This window comes from Polyodon spathula, chromosome 4, assembly GCF_017654505.1.
Source record: "Polyodon spathula isolate WHYD16114869_AA chromosome 4, ASM1765450v1, whole genome shotgun sequence".
Classification (NCBI taxonomy): domain Eukaryota; kingdom Metazoa; phylum Chordata; class Actinopteri; order Acipenseriformes; family Polyodontidae; genus Polyodon; species Polyodon spathula.
The window spans coordinates 11,467,430-11,483,995 of NC_054537.1; the positions used below are offsets into that span (position 1 = coordinate 11,467,430).

Below are 16,566 nucleotides of genomic sequence, written 5' to 3' on the forward strand. Positions count from 1 at the left end.
ATTCATTAACTGCTTCCCGGCCCGCGCCAAGCGCCAGGGTATCGGATTAGGCCCGCCAAGTGAAACGAGTTTGACACCCCCTGTTCTAGAGTATAGTTAGTGTTTGATAACATGGTATTGGAAGCAGTGGTGTAGCCGAGGATATACGCAAGTAATTTGGACAATATAGCCAGTTTACCCAGTTCTCATCAGACTTGTAGGACTCGTGTCTGGGACTCATACTCGAGTCTGACTCAAGTCGTATTTTTCTTAACTCGGACTCATGTCACGGCCGCAAAAGACTCGGACTCAACCTTGTGTGACTCGGACTCGGACTTGAACATTGGGCCCCGTGACTCAGAGATATTAACAACGAGTCATTTTTTTTTCAATTTTCTGTTACACAAATAATATTACAGTTACTAGGAAACTTATGCACAATAAAAACCCACCCAACAAAACATTATCCAATCACAGGTCAGCCCTGTTGTCTTTGCAGCCAATCATAGTAAGAATAATAAACTGGTTGCATTGTACACACACACCCTCTCAAATCCAACTGGCTGTAAAACGTACCCCCACACAAAACCTTTTTTTTCCCATCTTTTGCATTAAGTTCTATAAGTTATAAATTATGTCAGCATTAAACAAGTAAGTACTTATTTCTCTTTATTACTTTAAACCATGTTCTAAGTTTTTTAAGCACTGTAGAAATACACTTCTAAAACTGCATTCTTGAAAAATACCTAATTTAATTTTGAGTTTACTGAAAACAAAAACAAATGAATAATAATAATCATATTAGTTATAATCATACGTTTAGAGCTTCATCATATCAGAAAGTCTCTGTGTGATTAAATATTCTGTGTTTTGCTTCTAATCTCCACTTGTTCCCAGCAAATGCCATCACTGTTTGCAAGCAACGTCAATGCACCTGGCAAATTCAGTCGAAAATTGTTTACCATTAAATAGGCAGATCTATCAGACTGATAGGACAGAAGGACTAAGGACTGATTGATAGCAAAAAAGGAACAACAGAATGACTTAATACAACTTAATTTACAAAATGAAAATGATTTATTATGAATATGGGAAAAACACATTAGCAATATGCTGTACAGCGTCAACCTAGAAATCTGCCTTGTGTTTCATGTTTTTTTTTTTTTTTACATTATGAAACTACACAAAGGGGAAATACCAGGGGTGGCTGGTTAACAGTGTTCGCTTGCCCTCAAGACGGCAAGCCACAGTCCGCTGCCCTGGCCCAGCCTCCAACATGCCGATTGCATGAAGGCGCTGCTCTCTTGACAGACATGGCATATTGTTTTTTTTTTTTTTTTTTTTTTTTGATTTTCTTTATTGCTTTTATTCAAGCTTGCAATTCAACAGCTGAAATCACTCCATGTCCGGTATCAAATCAACTGTCTCACTAATTAGGTCATTACATGCATATGCTTCAGTCATAGTCACTCAACAATGTCATGGTCGAGTGATTTAAAAAAAAACAAAAAACAAAAAAAAAACATTTTGTCAATGTCCATTATTTATATACCTTTTTTTTTTGTTTATTTTAAATAAATGTGTTATAATAGTGATAAGTTTATGTTGATGCTTGATATTGTATGTGGATATTTATCACGTGCAATACATTGAGTCTTTTGCATTTTGCTTTACTTGTGCAACTTTGAGGTGGACTTCTCATGATTGATTGATTGCACATGTACCAAAATATGACATTGTACCACTTTCTGCCTTTACATGAGTAAGTTGTGGTACGTATACCACATTCTGACGATGTACCTTTCTAACATTATAGTCCAGATCAAAGTGAAAAACCACATCCGCAACTTGAACTTCGAGCTTTTCTATAAACTTTAGGTACATTCAAACAGTATACCAATTCCAAAAGAAAAGAAGATAGTGACAGACAAGTTGAAAAAGGCATGCAAATAGAATAATCTAGCTAGAAAAAAAAAAAATATCGAAAGTAATTGTTTGTATTTGTATTTTTTATTATTTGTGCATTTTTCCTGAGGGATATCAGACAACGTTCATTAGGTAAACTGTTCCCCCCATACTACCACCAGTTGAATGAACATTGATTTGAGTTTGTTTCAAGGACTCTGACTTGAGACTCGAAGACAAGGACTTGTGACTCGTGACTTGTGACTCAGACTCAGACCATGATGACTCGGACTCGGATTCTGATGACCCGGACTCGACACTCGGAACCCGGACGCAGACTCGGACTCGAGGTTTAAGGACTTGGCTAAAAGTCTGCTTCTCATATAAGGGATACAGAGTTTACTCATTTCTACTCTCCTATGATGTGCAAATTTAACAGTGAGCGTCTGTGTTGTGTTGCTGCGTGCGAGACAGGCGACCTGGCCACTGGACTGCATGTTCTGTTTGTGTGTGTGTATGTGAGTGTTCTGTGCAGAAAGGAGACAAGTTTATTTTAATAAATCAAAAGTAACAAAAAAAACACCTCTCTCTCTCTCTCTCTCTCTCTCTCTCTCTCTCTCTCTCTCTCTCTCTCTCTCTCTCTCTCTCTCTCTCTCTCTCTCTCTCTCTCTCTCTCTCTCTGCAACACCTCCTTGTCTCCCTGTCTGGCAGCAACAGCCCCCTGGTCGTCTCCCTAACAGAGCTCTGGGCTCTCCTTTTATACCATGTGGTTACTCCCAATAAACACCATTTATTCTATTTGCGAGCAGCCACATTCTCACATGTTTTTAGCAGGGACAGGAATTAACCCCATCCCTGCCAACCACCACCAAAACACACACACTATTTACAGGCAGACCTCGTGCTCTGCCACAGACATTTACCCACTTTTTTTTTTATTTATTTATTTTTTTAATTTACCACTACACCACTGATTGAAAGCTCATGTCAAATATACAGTGTTGAAATATATTAAATATTAATTTCAATATTTTATGGAGGTCTATTAATTAGAATGACAGCCAACAGCTAATAGAAAGAGGGTTCCCTTGGCCTTTCATGTAATTGATGCCTACTGGTAAGTAACATACAGTACGATTTCCATAGTAATATTTGGTTTTACATGGCTGTCTTAGTATGCATTTAATACAAGACTGATAGGTTGACACAACACTGAATTAATACCAGATAGTTTAGCTTATTCTACAATTGTGAAATACAAACTCATTTTTTGAAATGCACCAATAGTATTAGCCAGAAATATATTTATTGTGAATGAACAAATATTATAGCTGAGTTTTATTTTTACAGTAACGATGGTTGTAATACCACATTGTTTTAATACTCTTCAGTAACCTATTTCTGACATAGATTGACTGGCTAGATCCCACTGAACAATTTAAAAGGGCTGTCTTCATAACAGTATAATATAAATTGTCAATACTTGGGTATAGGATCCAAGGGGCCATCACCAGATCAAAACACTTCTGTGTCAACATCTTTTAAAAGTGAATTCTAGCTGCCATTATTGCTATATTTTAACACCTTAACCCTTTGCGGTCTATTTATTCAGCGCCTGTCAGACGTGTCAGGTCTAATTCATTTTCACACATGCTGTTTTAAAGTAATTTTATTTACAGTCAAACAGGTGTAAAAGGTACTCCATGTCAAAAGGACACAGTACTGCATCTCCAGCACTGCCCCACTCCTTGTTTGCTGTATTTATCACATATCTCTTCATAGTAGTGCATACTGACAAATCATCTCAATTTATCACCAAACTCCTCAATAATGCTATCCAAGTCATTATTTCATTACTATAGCATCTCAAAAAGCTTGGCAAATGTCTGCGATTTTCTTTGAGCGCTGGGTGTGGAAGCAGCTCTCTTCTTTGTTTATGTCCGTGTTGTGTCTGTGCTGAAGGGACTGTGCTTATTGCTCAGATCCGCCTCCATTTTTTTAGGCCTCTCTTGGCCATTGAAAGCTTTTCTCAGCTTTTTCCGGAGAAAAAAGATCTGTGTATGACGCCTTTTTCATGGTGTCGGACTGGGTCCGACATCGGACCACAGAGGGGGTTAATGTCAACAAATTGACAATAAAATGTTGCATATCAGCCATAAAAATGTAGGATGCAAATACAAAATGAGTGGTTCTGAACTAGTCACACCATGAAAAAGATGTTGCCGTTGCAATGGGCACTGTCAACATCAAGGCAATGTGGGGTGGTAATTAAAACGACAAAAGAATCTTTGGTAATAAAGTCAAAAAGGGGGCTTTAGATGCGGTGGTATAATAACCCAGTGAAGGCACACTTGGAATCCTGTGTTCGGTTTAGTATCCACACTACAAAAATGACAATGTGGCTTTGAAGAGATACCAGACAAGAGTAACTAGACTAATCCCAAGGCTACATGATGTGAGTTCTGAGAATAAGTTGAGGGAACATAACCTATCAGGGGATAAATAGAAGGCTTTTTATAATTCTTAAAGGGGTCAAAAAAGTCAGTCAAGTCGCCATTTCAAATTTAGCGCAGAGACAAGTAGCAGATCCGTTTAAAATTTTAGTGCTGGCAGATTCAGGAACAGAGGCACTTTTTTACACTGTGGGTGGTACATGGAACTGGTTGCCTGCCATGTTGTTGGAGTCCTTCAATGGCTGTCTGAAAGTGGTTCTTAGATCATGTTTTTAGAAACCAGGTATCGATAGGACAAATAGTCTTATTTAGGAATTTAGCTGAGAATACAGTGTATCCCTACTTGACATTGTAATGATACATTGAGAATCTGGATTTATGATTGCTCAGTGAAGAAATATATTTTCTGTGACTCTTCGCATTATATGAGCAGTAAGCAACATTAATCACTGAAGCTCAGTAAATGGCTTATGCACTAATATGATGAGTTTGAAATGTTGTTCAAAGGATCTCAGGCTTTACTCTCCATCAGAACAGGCCGATACAGTTACATGGTATTTTACATAGACCTTTAAAATATTACAATTAGTAGTTTTTGTTCCTTTCATGTTTCAAATGGAGCTTGAAATGGATTCAGAAATTTACATTAATTCATACTAATTACATTAGAAGTTCACTTTAACTGATGACTTTTTTTATGCTTTTAAAAATTCTCCAAAACTGCTTGGAATTCAGTCTTATCTGAAGAGAGTAAAATTGTACGCTACAGATTATGACACATACATTATTTCTTCCTAATTTTTGACAGGTCTGACATTTGTGTGAGTTAACCTTGCCTTGCATTCATTTTTCACCAGCTTCACTCTGATGTTGACAAAGGAGGTGGCAACATCAAATACGTCCTGTCAGGCGAGGGGGCAACCTCCATCTTTATTATTGATGAAAATACAGGGGATATTCATGCTACAAAGAGGCTGGATCGTGAAGAGCAGGCCTATTACACCCTTCGGGCACAGGCAGTCGACCGGCTCACCAACAGGCCTGTTGAACCTGAATCTGAATTTGTTGTTAAAATACAAGACATTAATGACAATGAGCCAACGTTTCTGGATGGGCCTTACACAGCAGGAGTTCCAGAAATGTCTCCAGTGGGTAAGTCAGAAAAATACTTAATATTTATTTAAAAAAAAAAAAAAAGGTCAATTACGTTTTTGTTTTTAAACTTCATAATAGGCAGTGGAATTCAGTACAAATTCACTTGTGTTTAAGAAACTGCTATCGGTATGTTGTTTTAAGTTACTTCTGCCCCCCCACAATAGTTCTTTTTAGAAGTGATTGAACGTGCTTCTTTATTCAAAGGTATATCACCCACATTACTGTAGATTAGATTTCGGATATCATCTCAGATTTTCAACAATCAAAAAGGTTTTGAATGTAATGTTATATAAGACTTGTTAGATCTGCAATTCTGGCCTTTTTTTATACAATTACTGCTATTTGAATATTACCATAATAAGTAGGAGATTAAAGCAATGGACATTTGAAGTACTGAGTGCTTTTACAGGGTTCAATTGAAAGAGGCTTTAGATCCACTAGTACAGAGATAATTATCCCATTCAATGGGATGGGCCAGGCATTCCCACAGATTAAACTACTGAAGTAAGCCACAGCACATTGAAAACACTCATGCTGTTACATAGACTGTAAAATAGGGAACAGATAATTATGGATATTGCTGCCTGCATACTTATGAATCAAAGGGTAACCAAGTATTTTAATAGAAGTTCAAGTACTTTCCCCTCAGAATTTGCTGCAACAGCAGCTAAAGTTTGCCATAATAAAAGCATGTGGAGAAAAGCATTATGAAAGCATGGCAAGCACACAAATGTATGGACGTTGTATACTGTAGTATAGTGATAGTACAAACATAACACAGCTACAAAATTGACATGCAATTCAATCATGCTACTGTAACGTTTATGAGGGAAAATTGTATTCATAATGAACTTTGGTAAATTGTCTTAAGTCCTAATAGCAGTTTATGTTAGCATGGTGTTCCTGTTTGAGTAACCTGATCTAACTCTACAACCTGCCACATCATATCACAATTCTCTACTGTACTATCCCACAGTATACTATACCTAGAGCAGTGTTTATTTCATGGGTGAGGGTGGCTAATAACCAGGAAGAACCAGGGGTGGATGCATTATTTAAAGATGTTCTTACGAGTGAAATTAACAGTGGTTCATAACAGAAGTAGAATGGGGAATTGAAAAAGGAGGAACATTGAATTTACTGCTTAAACCCCACATTGTAATATGGGAATGTTTGATTGTCCATTTCTTTTGTTGGAGTAGAAGCATCATACGTATATCTATATCTATATCTATATATCTATCTATCTCTCTCTCTCTCTCTCTCTCTCTCTCTCTCTCTCTCTCTCTCTCTCTCTATATATATATATATATATATATATAGAGAGAGAGAGAGAGAGAGAGAGAGAGAGAGAGAGAGAGAGAGAGAGAGAGAGAGAGAGAGATATATATATATATATTATATATATATATATATATATATATATATATATATATGCTCGAAGGAAATGTATTCTTTTTGGAACAGGTTGATTGTGTTCGATGGGCAGGTTAGGAGTTGCAAGTCAGACAGCCAAAATAACTACATTACTTACAGAGACAAGGCTACATATTATCTCAGAATTCCATGGCCGGGGAAGTCACTTTAACAGTGCATTGCAATGAATAATACAGTAGTCCCTTGCTAAAATGGACATGTCTGGAGACAGTCTGTCTGAAATAACAAAATGACCGTTTTTAAAAAAAATTGTAATTAAAAAAATCACACACACGTACATTTATAGTTCTTAATGCATTGTAAATGTATAATTCATTGTGCTGAAATAACATTAATGTGTTTTGTGTACACATTACATTATGTACAAATACAAACCTGTAACACAAAATAAATCATGCTGCTGCACTGGACACATTACTGTACAATGTAGAAATAATAAAATATTATTTTAAATTGAAACTAAATGATTTTAGCGGATTTTCTTTTTTACCGTAGCCTCCTTTTACACAAATAACACAAAATAGATCATGGTGCCACATTAACATATCATGTCCTATACAGTAGAGTACATATATAGCACACACTTTAGATGAATACATTACATACATAAAATTGACATTGAAAATGTTACAATGTGCACATGGCTTCAAGTGAAACACATACAGGCCAACTTCACTATAACGAATCCCCCTGGGACCTGGAGAAATGTTTGTTATATCAGGGTGTTCACTATAATAGGGTTTGGCATTTTTCTGTATCAGAATAATGACAACACGGCAAATTTGAATTGAACATCAATAGAATACTTTTATGAAGATTCCTTCACATTGATCAACATTTAAATGGTATTGTGACAAGGTACTCATGTCACATGTGTGGGTAACTGCATTGCAAAACAGAGGAGTTGGAGTTGAAACACTGGTACAGGATTTATTAAATACAAAACAGAAAGTAAACAAACGGGTCATGTGACGCTACCAACAATGGTACGCACAGAGGACACAATACAGGAGACAGGCAGGCAGCAAGCCTCAATCGAGCGCATGTCTGCAAGCAATCATTTGATCAGACATAACAACTCCAAAAAGCACACAAAACAAACCCGTTTCCACATATACATTATACACCAATCCCCCCCCCCCCCCCCCCCCCAAGTGGTATGTTTAAAAGAAAACAGTAAAGAAATAAAAAAGGAAAGAATATAGACTTACATGTTGAATACAGTAATTACTTGTCCTTTCTCTTGAAAAAAACTATCCAGCATAGATTGCTTCTCACGCCCGCCTGTTGCCTGGTTGCAGTTTGTGTGAAGATGACTGACAGGATTCGTACTATTTTAGGTCATGTATGAATTAGCGTTATCTTTAAATTAGTCAACCATGGTCTTTGTTTTGTTTGTGAGAATAACACACTTGACACTGGAGAAAGTTCAGTGTCAGTCTGTACTGAGATCATTGTATCTGGATCGCTCCTGTATGTAATCGTTATAATAGGGCTAATTTGCATTTAAAAAAATTGGTTCTTGCTGTTGGGATCATTAAAACAAGGGTTCGTTATAGTGAAGTTAGCCTGCAGTTACTTTTGTTTTCTGTTGGTATGTCAAACATCACTTTCCATCAGTATTATTTTATTAATTAGTCATTTAGCAGACACCTTTATCCAAAGCGATGTACAGAGACTAGGGGGTGAACTATGCATCACAACTGCTGCTGCAGAGTCACAGTAGGATGGAGCAAAAGGATGGTAAGAGACTTGCTTAGGGTCCACAATGAGTCAGATGCTGAGATTGAACTGCATGCAATGGTAACAAGCCTCTTTCTCTAACCACAGGACCACCAAGCCTGCTATGGAATTTCTGAAAGCTTCTCGTCCTTTTCCAACCATTTAGTCAGTTTTTTTTTAAAACTCTAGAGTATGAGTTTAACTGCTTTTTTTAATTATGTTCTTCATTTTAACGATTTAGTCGACTGCTTGTGCCATTTATTTTTGTCCTGCCTTTGGTGTCAGTAAAACAACCATTTTCTTTTTTATTTAGATTTTTAGTCTCTTTGGATCATGCATTTCACAGTGACCTAGCATTACACTAAATTCGTTATTACTGGGGACATGCGTTGTGTGTGGTATATTCGAATCCATGGCATAATGGTGTCTGTATTAGCAAGGGATTACTGTATTTTTTAGTTATGATGTCCTTGTTATTTACATAGAATAGCACACTCTACTGAGGTTGATAATGAACAGATGCTAACTAAATTTCATGGAATATCAACAGGATGGAATGCAAGACAGTACAAATCTCAGAAGGATGTGTTATCCATTGTATGTTAGTAGAGTACCTTGCTATAATGCTTGTATATTTGGCAGGTATATTGTGAAGCAATATGGGACAGTTTGGCATTTATCCCAAAGTTGATTTTATCAACTAAATCTGGTACAACAACTAACAACACTATTTAAATATATTTGCTTAAAGAAAGGGTTTTTAAATAAATAAAGCTTTTCTGCAGCTGTAAAATATAGTCACATTTCAGACTGTTGTCATTTAGTTCTTCTGGGTCCAGGTGGCATGAAACAGCTGTACCGACTAAAGCAGAGGTTTCTGAGCAAAATTTTCATTTGATATTGGAGGTTTGAAAGCTTACTCCTTTTAATACTGCAATCCCAAAAAATCTGTTTGAAGCATATGCTTGACAATATGCTTTAACTGTTAGTTAGTTAGTTAGTTAGTTAGTTAGTTAGTTAGTTAGTTAGTTAGTTAGTTAGTTAGTTAGTTATCTGCATTTTTAAGACAGTGTTTTTTTTTGTTTGTTTGTTTTTTAATATATAGGCCTATAACATGTTGAATTCAAACAGCGCAGCTAGAACACAAACACATGTTTTAGTATGTATCTAAAAATCAAACAAAACACAGCAATAATGTATTATTATGTAATGGGTTTAGGCCATAATGCAAAAATCTGTACCAAAAGTACTGTACATTATTAAATCTTAAAATCATAGCTCTTATGTATTCTGATTTTGAAGAGGCTGCCTATTACCCCATTAACTAAAGCATTGAATTAATATGTGAGAGTTAAAAGTACCTGATTTGAAGGTTATGGTTCTGTGCCCTGTTATTTAAAATGATAATTTACACAACGATTTGGAATTGCAGGAACCTCAGTTGTGCAAGTGACAGCCACAGATGCTGATGACCCTACTTATGGAAACAGTGCCAGAGTTGTCTATAGCATTCTACAGGGACAGCCTTACTTCTCAGTGGAGCCTAAGACAGGTAAACCCCTGATTCTTAAACACCCTGAAAAACTATATAATGTGATGTCCACTCCTTTTATGTCATATTAGGATACATAAACTCTTTAGTTTTACTCCAAATTGTACAGCATGTTAAATTTGGTTTGTAAAATAAAGAGTACATACACTATGTTGACTGCTATTTATTTATTTATTTCATGTCCATTGATACACCTGGTTTCAGATCAGAGTCCACTGTGTTTCAATCTGATGACAGCATATGGCCTAGGTTCAAAAAGGTGAAGCTCAGACTGTCTTCTTATAGACAGCCAACATATTGGTACCAGTTTAGTCTGAATACAATGGTGAGCAAACAGTATCTGCAAGGACAACACCTTTATGAAGGTCAGGGCTGAGCTGCTTCAGTGGGTCAATGACAAGAATGCGTGTACTGCTGAAGAAGAAACCTGACATTGACAGCATGCCAGTCGCAGATCTCCTGCTCAGACATTTTATAACTTAATGAGCACAAAATCACTGCACCAGTCTTTGAGTTAATACGGAAAAATAGTATTTTATCAGCAAAATAAGCGATCCTGATAAAACATTCTCAGTTCAGAGGAAAAGGAACCACAGTCCAAAGATTAGCACAATAAAGCCAGATAGTTACTCAATTGCCTAATTCTGTAAATGAGTCACTGCTGATATATCCTAAGGGGTCAGTTTGCATTGATCAACAATACACCCCCGGTTGAATTTAATTCACTTAAGATCTACAGAATACAAGAAAGAGAGACAGTACTTCCAAATGATAAACTCCAGTTAATGCTAATAATATTAAAGCTGCAGTATCCCGTAATTATATTCAGTTGGTGTCTGTTTATCATCTTAAAATATATCCAGAATATAGCTTTATCTGTTTTTTACTTTATCAGAAAGAACTGTCTGCTTAAGGGAGCTTACCCCACCCTCCCCCAAAACCTGCTTGTCAATTTATAACGTGTTAGTGAAAGATATGCTTCTGCTATTACTTGCAACAACAGGAGGTTATAAACTTCTTCAAGTTCTGTACTAGCTCGGAAAGCAACACACATTTAAAAATAGGTTTTTATCTTTTATCTCAAATGATGTTCCTGTTGTACTGCTACTAATATTTTACAGGACACATCCATAAGCTGATATTTATCAAGATGAGGCTGATAACATTAGGAGGCACTATACCTATAGGATGAAGACGATAAATCAACAAATACATAAAACAGCAGTATAGGAATGACAGCTAATTGGAGTTGTAATGGGCCATCAGTTTATATAACTGTCTATAGACTGTAGCTGTCTATGCTTCTTTTCAGGCATCATCAGAACTGCCCTTCCCAGCATGGATAGAGAAGCTAAGGATCAGTACCTTCTGGTCATTCAAGCAAAGGACATGGTCGGACAAATGGGAGGACTATCTGGAACAACCTCAGTCACTGTCACCCTCACTGATGTGAATGACAATCCACCACGCTTCACACGCAGTAAGGGCCTTTAATGCATTATGAATGCATGTTTTCACTTGAAAAGTTTACTTTAAAAAAGAAAAAAAAAGATGCTGTTTTTGTCACAGCATCTGTGTTTCACATGTGAACAAATACAGTCACAACTGTACAGTGTATAGTTCGAAATGTTGGTATTCTGAAACAAATTTGTGGATAGACATAGTTTCACATGGTGTACAGATAAATAAATGTCACAAATACATTTTACAGCCAAATAACGGACATATTGATTAATCTAAAAGCAGTCACTAATAGTAACACAATATATATTTGTCAGAGGATGTTACAAATTAGTTTTTTAACAAAGTATACTGAAATAAGGAAGATTTCTAAATTGTGTTTTATACATTATTGATTTGAACTTTCTGTTTGTAATGTATAAAATACACCCGCAAATTACTGCATACTTCTGGCCCTCCTTTCTGAAAAATTGACAAAGCAGGAACTCACATGACCAGAACAGGGCAGTGTAACAGAGCTTATTTGTTGTTCAATTATGACCACTGTCAAAGGCATAGTGCCAAAAGATTAAACATTTAGGCATTTTATAGACTGCATCTAATACCAGAGTTGTTTTCAGTATGCTGTTCTCATAAAACAACAGAATGTTCAGCTTATAATGTATAAACAACCATGATATGTCAAAAGGGTGTATTTAGAAGTATAGTAGTAACCATGGAAACGTGCTATTATATCAGGCCAGATCCAGCTAGTTTTAATTAGTTTGCTAATTGTAAAATCATGAACCACTGGTGTGTTTCGGCTTGTGTAGTCTGCATACAAAGTTGGGTCTTGTGTTCTTTTACCAAATAGTGCTGCTAAATTGTGGTAATGTATTAGTTGTGTACTACCTTAGACAGCTATTGTAGTAAAAGCAAGCAAGTATTTTAGTGGTACCCAGTACAAGTATTACGCACTAGGCAGCACCAACTGTTATACCGTTTTGGCAAAAATGCATGGTTTATGTTGCATTATTAATGCAGAACTCATGTTCTGATAGATTGTTTAATTTCTCTTTGAGTGCAAATAGGACTCATCTCAAATTGTATTAAAGATAACCTGTAATGTTTTTGTTAGCTTTTGTTTCAGTGGGAGGTTAACTGAGTCAATGTTATTTTTCTAATACTAATCTAGTCATTTCTAATGTTTACCAGGTACTGTGTATTAAAAAACAAAACAAACAAAACACACACACACACACACACACACACACACACACACACACACACACACACAAATAAGTGGGTTTTAGATTTTAGATGCAATTATTTGTAAGTAGTTTTGGCAGACATGAGTTTGTTAAATTCTTTTTGGGTTTGTCATCTGAATCAGTATGTTATCAAAGCCTACCCTGACCACTGTCTCGGTGTAGCTTTTTGCTCAGCGGATCACAGCATGCTCAGGCCTGTGGGACTTGTAAAAGGAAATACTTTTTCCATGGTATATTAAAAAGCCATCAAAACGATTATGAGCTGGCAAACACTGTTCAGCAAATTAGCATTTTGAAAGAAAATAATACCTACTTTGACAAGGAATTGAAACAATAAGAAATACTTAAAAAAAAAAAAAATGTGCTGCTGAATTTCTGGATAGATAACATATTTGTGTTCAGCAGAAAAGGCATTTTTAATTGAGTTGTAGTGGTTGGGGTAAGGATTCAGGTGAAAATATGTAGATAAAAATGTACTTTAAACCAAGAATTCAAACTCCATTTACAATTCTGTTTTTAACCAATGATCTATAATTATTTACACAACCATGTTTGGAAGCAAAAGGTTGACCAAGCTACATTGCACATGCTTTCACTTGTGAATGTCCTGTTTATGTGAGAATTAAGGAAACCTTCCACGAATTCTGAACCACAAAAGCAAGCACTACAGCAGTTTAATAAACAGGGACACCAGTTTGAAAATGGTCTCATCAATAACTGTGTTGGGTTTCACAGAATCCTATCAATACAATGTACCAGAGTCTTTGCCAGTGGTCTCGGTGGTTGCCAAGATAAAAGCAGCAGATGCTGATTTGGGACCAAATGCTGAAATGGACTACAGGATTATAGACGGGGATGGCCTTGGGATGTTCAAAGTTTCTACAGATAAAGAGACACAGGAGGGAGTCATAACTCTTGAAAAGGTAAAGATAAACCAACATGATAGAGAAGAAATCAGAATGAGACCATTTCTTTAAACTATAAACAATAATATAATTATTTGTGCATTAAAAAATTACTAAAGTAAAGAAATTTGATGGAACATTGGGAGAATCTTATTCACCAACAGTCCAGATAAAGGGAATAAATGTGACTGAATTACCTAAATAAGTAAAAAATAAAATAAAAGATAATTGGCCCTAGTTATAATAATGATGTTGATATTGTTGCATTTAGCATTATTTAATACAGAATACTAAAACAATGTTCACAGTTTATCAAGATTACACTATATTATTATTATTATTATTATTATTATTATTATTATTATTATTATTATTATTATTATTATTATTAGTTACTGTTACATTTCACATTATGAAATGAATATTTGCTTTGGTCTGTTGTCTGAAGAAAATGTTTCTGGCTGTACATCAGACAATAACATCATTAAACACTGCTGCAAAACAATCACGTCAATTGCAGGAGCTATGGGAGTATTGTTTCTGGGTTTTATCTGTGTAATTCTGTTAGTCAGTGAAACCCTTTGCACATTCATTTTTTATTATTAAAAACACCAACTTGGTATTTAGAATTAGTTGTTGAGGGAATAGTGTGCTTCTGCTTTGTGACAACTTATGTTCATATTGTCTTCATTCATTTGCTACCTAGCCTAGAAGATAGATATGAAAGCATATAATGAATACACAAAGTACATAATCTGTTGTTAATGCCAATTTGAAATAATGTCAAGGCATTATAAAAAAAAAAGTTTTTCTTAGAGCTTTATATAATGCAATACCACTTCTAGCCATGCCTACTGTGTTTTAATTGATTGTTACAAACATTCATTTTTGCATTTTTCAGGAGCTTGATTTTGAAACTAAAGCAAGCTATACCTTGAGAATAGATGCCACAAACAAAAACATCGACCCTCAGTTTTTGAGCCTGGGACCATTCAGTGATACAGCAAATGTGAAGGTTGTTGTGGAGGATGTGGATGAACCGCCTGTTTTCACTTCTGCGGTTAACAGAATGGTGGTTTCTGAGGCAGCTAGAGTTGGGACTATCATTGGAACTGTAGCTGCTCATGACCCTGACACTTCCAACAGTCTAATTAGGTATACCGCTTTGAATCATATACAGTACTTTGCAGAAGTATTCACCCCCTACCAATAATGTCACATTTTCTTGAATTACAAATAATGTGTACACCGTTTCTCAAATTAACTTTTTTATTCAAAGCTGTAGTGGTTAAACTGAACACTATTATATAATGAGGAGGTTAAATGTTTGCAAAGAAAATCTATAAAATTAAATGTACTGGTTGCATAAGTATTCAGCCCCTGAAGTCAGTAATTGGTAGAGGCACATTTTGCAGCAATTACTGCTATCAGTCTTTTTGGATAGGTCTCTACTAGCTTTACACTACAGAATTTTTTGCCCATTCTTCACGGGAAAATTGCTCCAGTTCTGATAAGTTGGGGATCGTCGATGGACTGCAATCTTCAAATCATGCCATAAATGTTCGATTGGATTCAAGTCAGGACTTTGACTGGGCCTCTCAAGAACATTAATTCTCTTCTTGTTCGGCCACTCCAGTGTGGCTTTGGCTTTGTGCTACAGATCATTGTCTTGCTCAAATGCGAATTTCCTCCCCAGTCTTTGCTGACTCAAACAGGTTTTCCTCAAGGATCCACCTATACTTTAACCATCCATTCTTCTATTCGTCCACACTAATTTTTTGACCTTTCAAACAAATCATTTGCACCTAAGCAGATTTAGGGCTGCAGTAGCAAAGATGTTGAATACTTATGCAACTGAGATTATGTTTTCTCTCTGTAAATCTTACATATTTATAGTCTATATGCATTTTTATACTTTATCAATGTGGAGTAGTTTGTGTAGATTCTACATGTAAAGTCTAATTTGAAAGCGTCGTGGAGTACACTCAAGTGCCAACAAAATGTGAAAATGTGAAAACTTTGCAGGGGGGTGAATACTTCTGCAAACCACTGTATCACCACAACATGTATATATATATATTATATATATATATATATATATATATATATATATATATACACACACAGTACCTATAGTAAGTATTCACCCCCTTGGACATTTTCAGTTTGTTGTGTTACATCCTCAAATCTTGATGCATTTAAATGGGATTTTCTTTTCCTTTAATTTACACAACCTACTCAACACTTTGAAGAGGCAAGAGAATTTTTACTGTGAAACAACAGTTAATGAAAAATGAAAAAAAGAAAAAAAATGTCTTGGTCACATAAGTATTCACCCACCTGAATCAATACTTGGTAGAACCACCTTTGGCAGCAATTACAGCTGTGAGTCTTTTGGAGTAAGTCTCTACCAGGTTTGCACATCTGGATCGTGCAATATTCACTCATTCTTCTTGGCAAAATTGTTCACACTCTGTCAAGTTGGATGGGGATCGTTGGTGGACAACAATCTTCAAGTCTTGCAACAGATTCTCAATCGGATTCAATTCCGGGCTTTGACTGGGTCACTCTAAGACATTCACTTTATTGTTTTTAAGCCACTCCAGTGTCGCTTTGGCTGTGTGCTTGGGGTCATTGTCCTGCTGAAAGGTGAATCTCCGTCCCAGTCTTAGGTCTTTTGCAGACAGAAGCAGGTTTTCCTCAAGGATTTGCCTGTATTTAGCTCTGTCCATTTTGCCCTCTATCCT

The 16,566-nt window shown here is 36.0% G+C and overlaps 1 protein-coding gene across 1 annotated transcript in view; it reads left to right on the top strand.

Moving 5' to 3' along the window:
- The window catches only part of LOC121314180 (cadherin-7-like), a 46,256-nt gene that overhangs the window by 17,917 nt on the left and 11,773 nt on the right, over positions 1-16,566 (top strand). Inside the window, exons 3-7 of the mRNA XM_041247188.1 lie at positions 5,195-5,489; positions 10,084-10,203; positions 11,516-11,683; positions 13,650-13,837; positions 14,721-14,974. Coding sequence (XP_041103122.1) covers positions 5,195-5,489; positions 10,084-10,203; positions 11,516-11,683; positions 13,650-13,837; positions 14,721-14,974 — 1,025 coding nt within the window. The remainder of the gene's footprint in view (positions 1-5,194; positions 5,490-10,083; positions 10,204-11,515; positions 11,684-13,649; positions 13,838-14,720; positions 14,975-16,566) is intronic.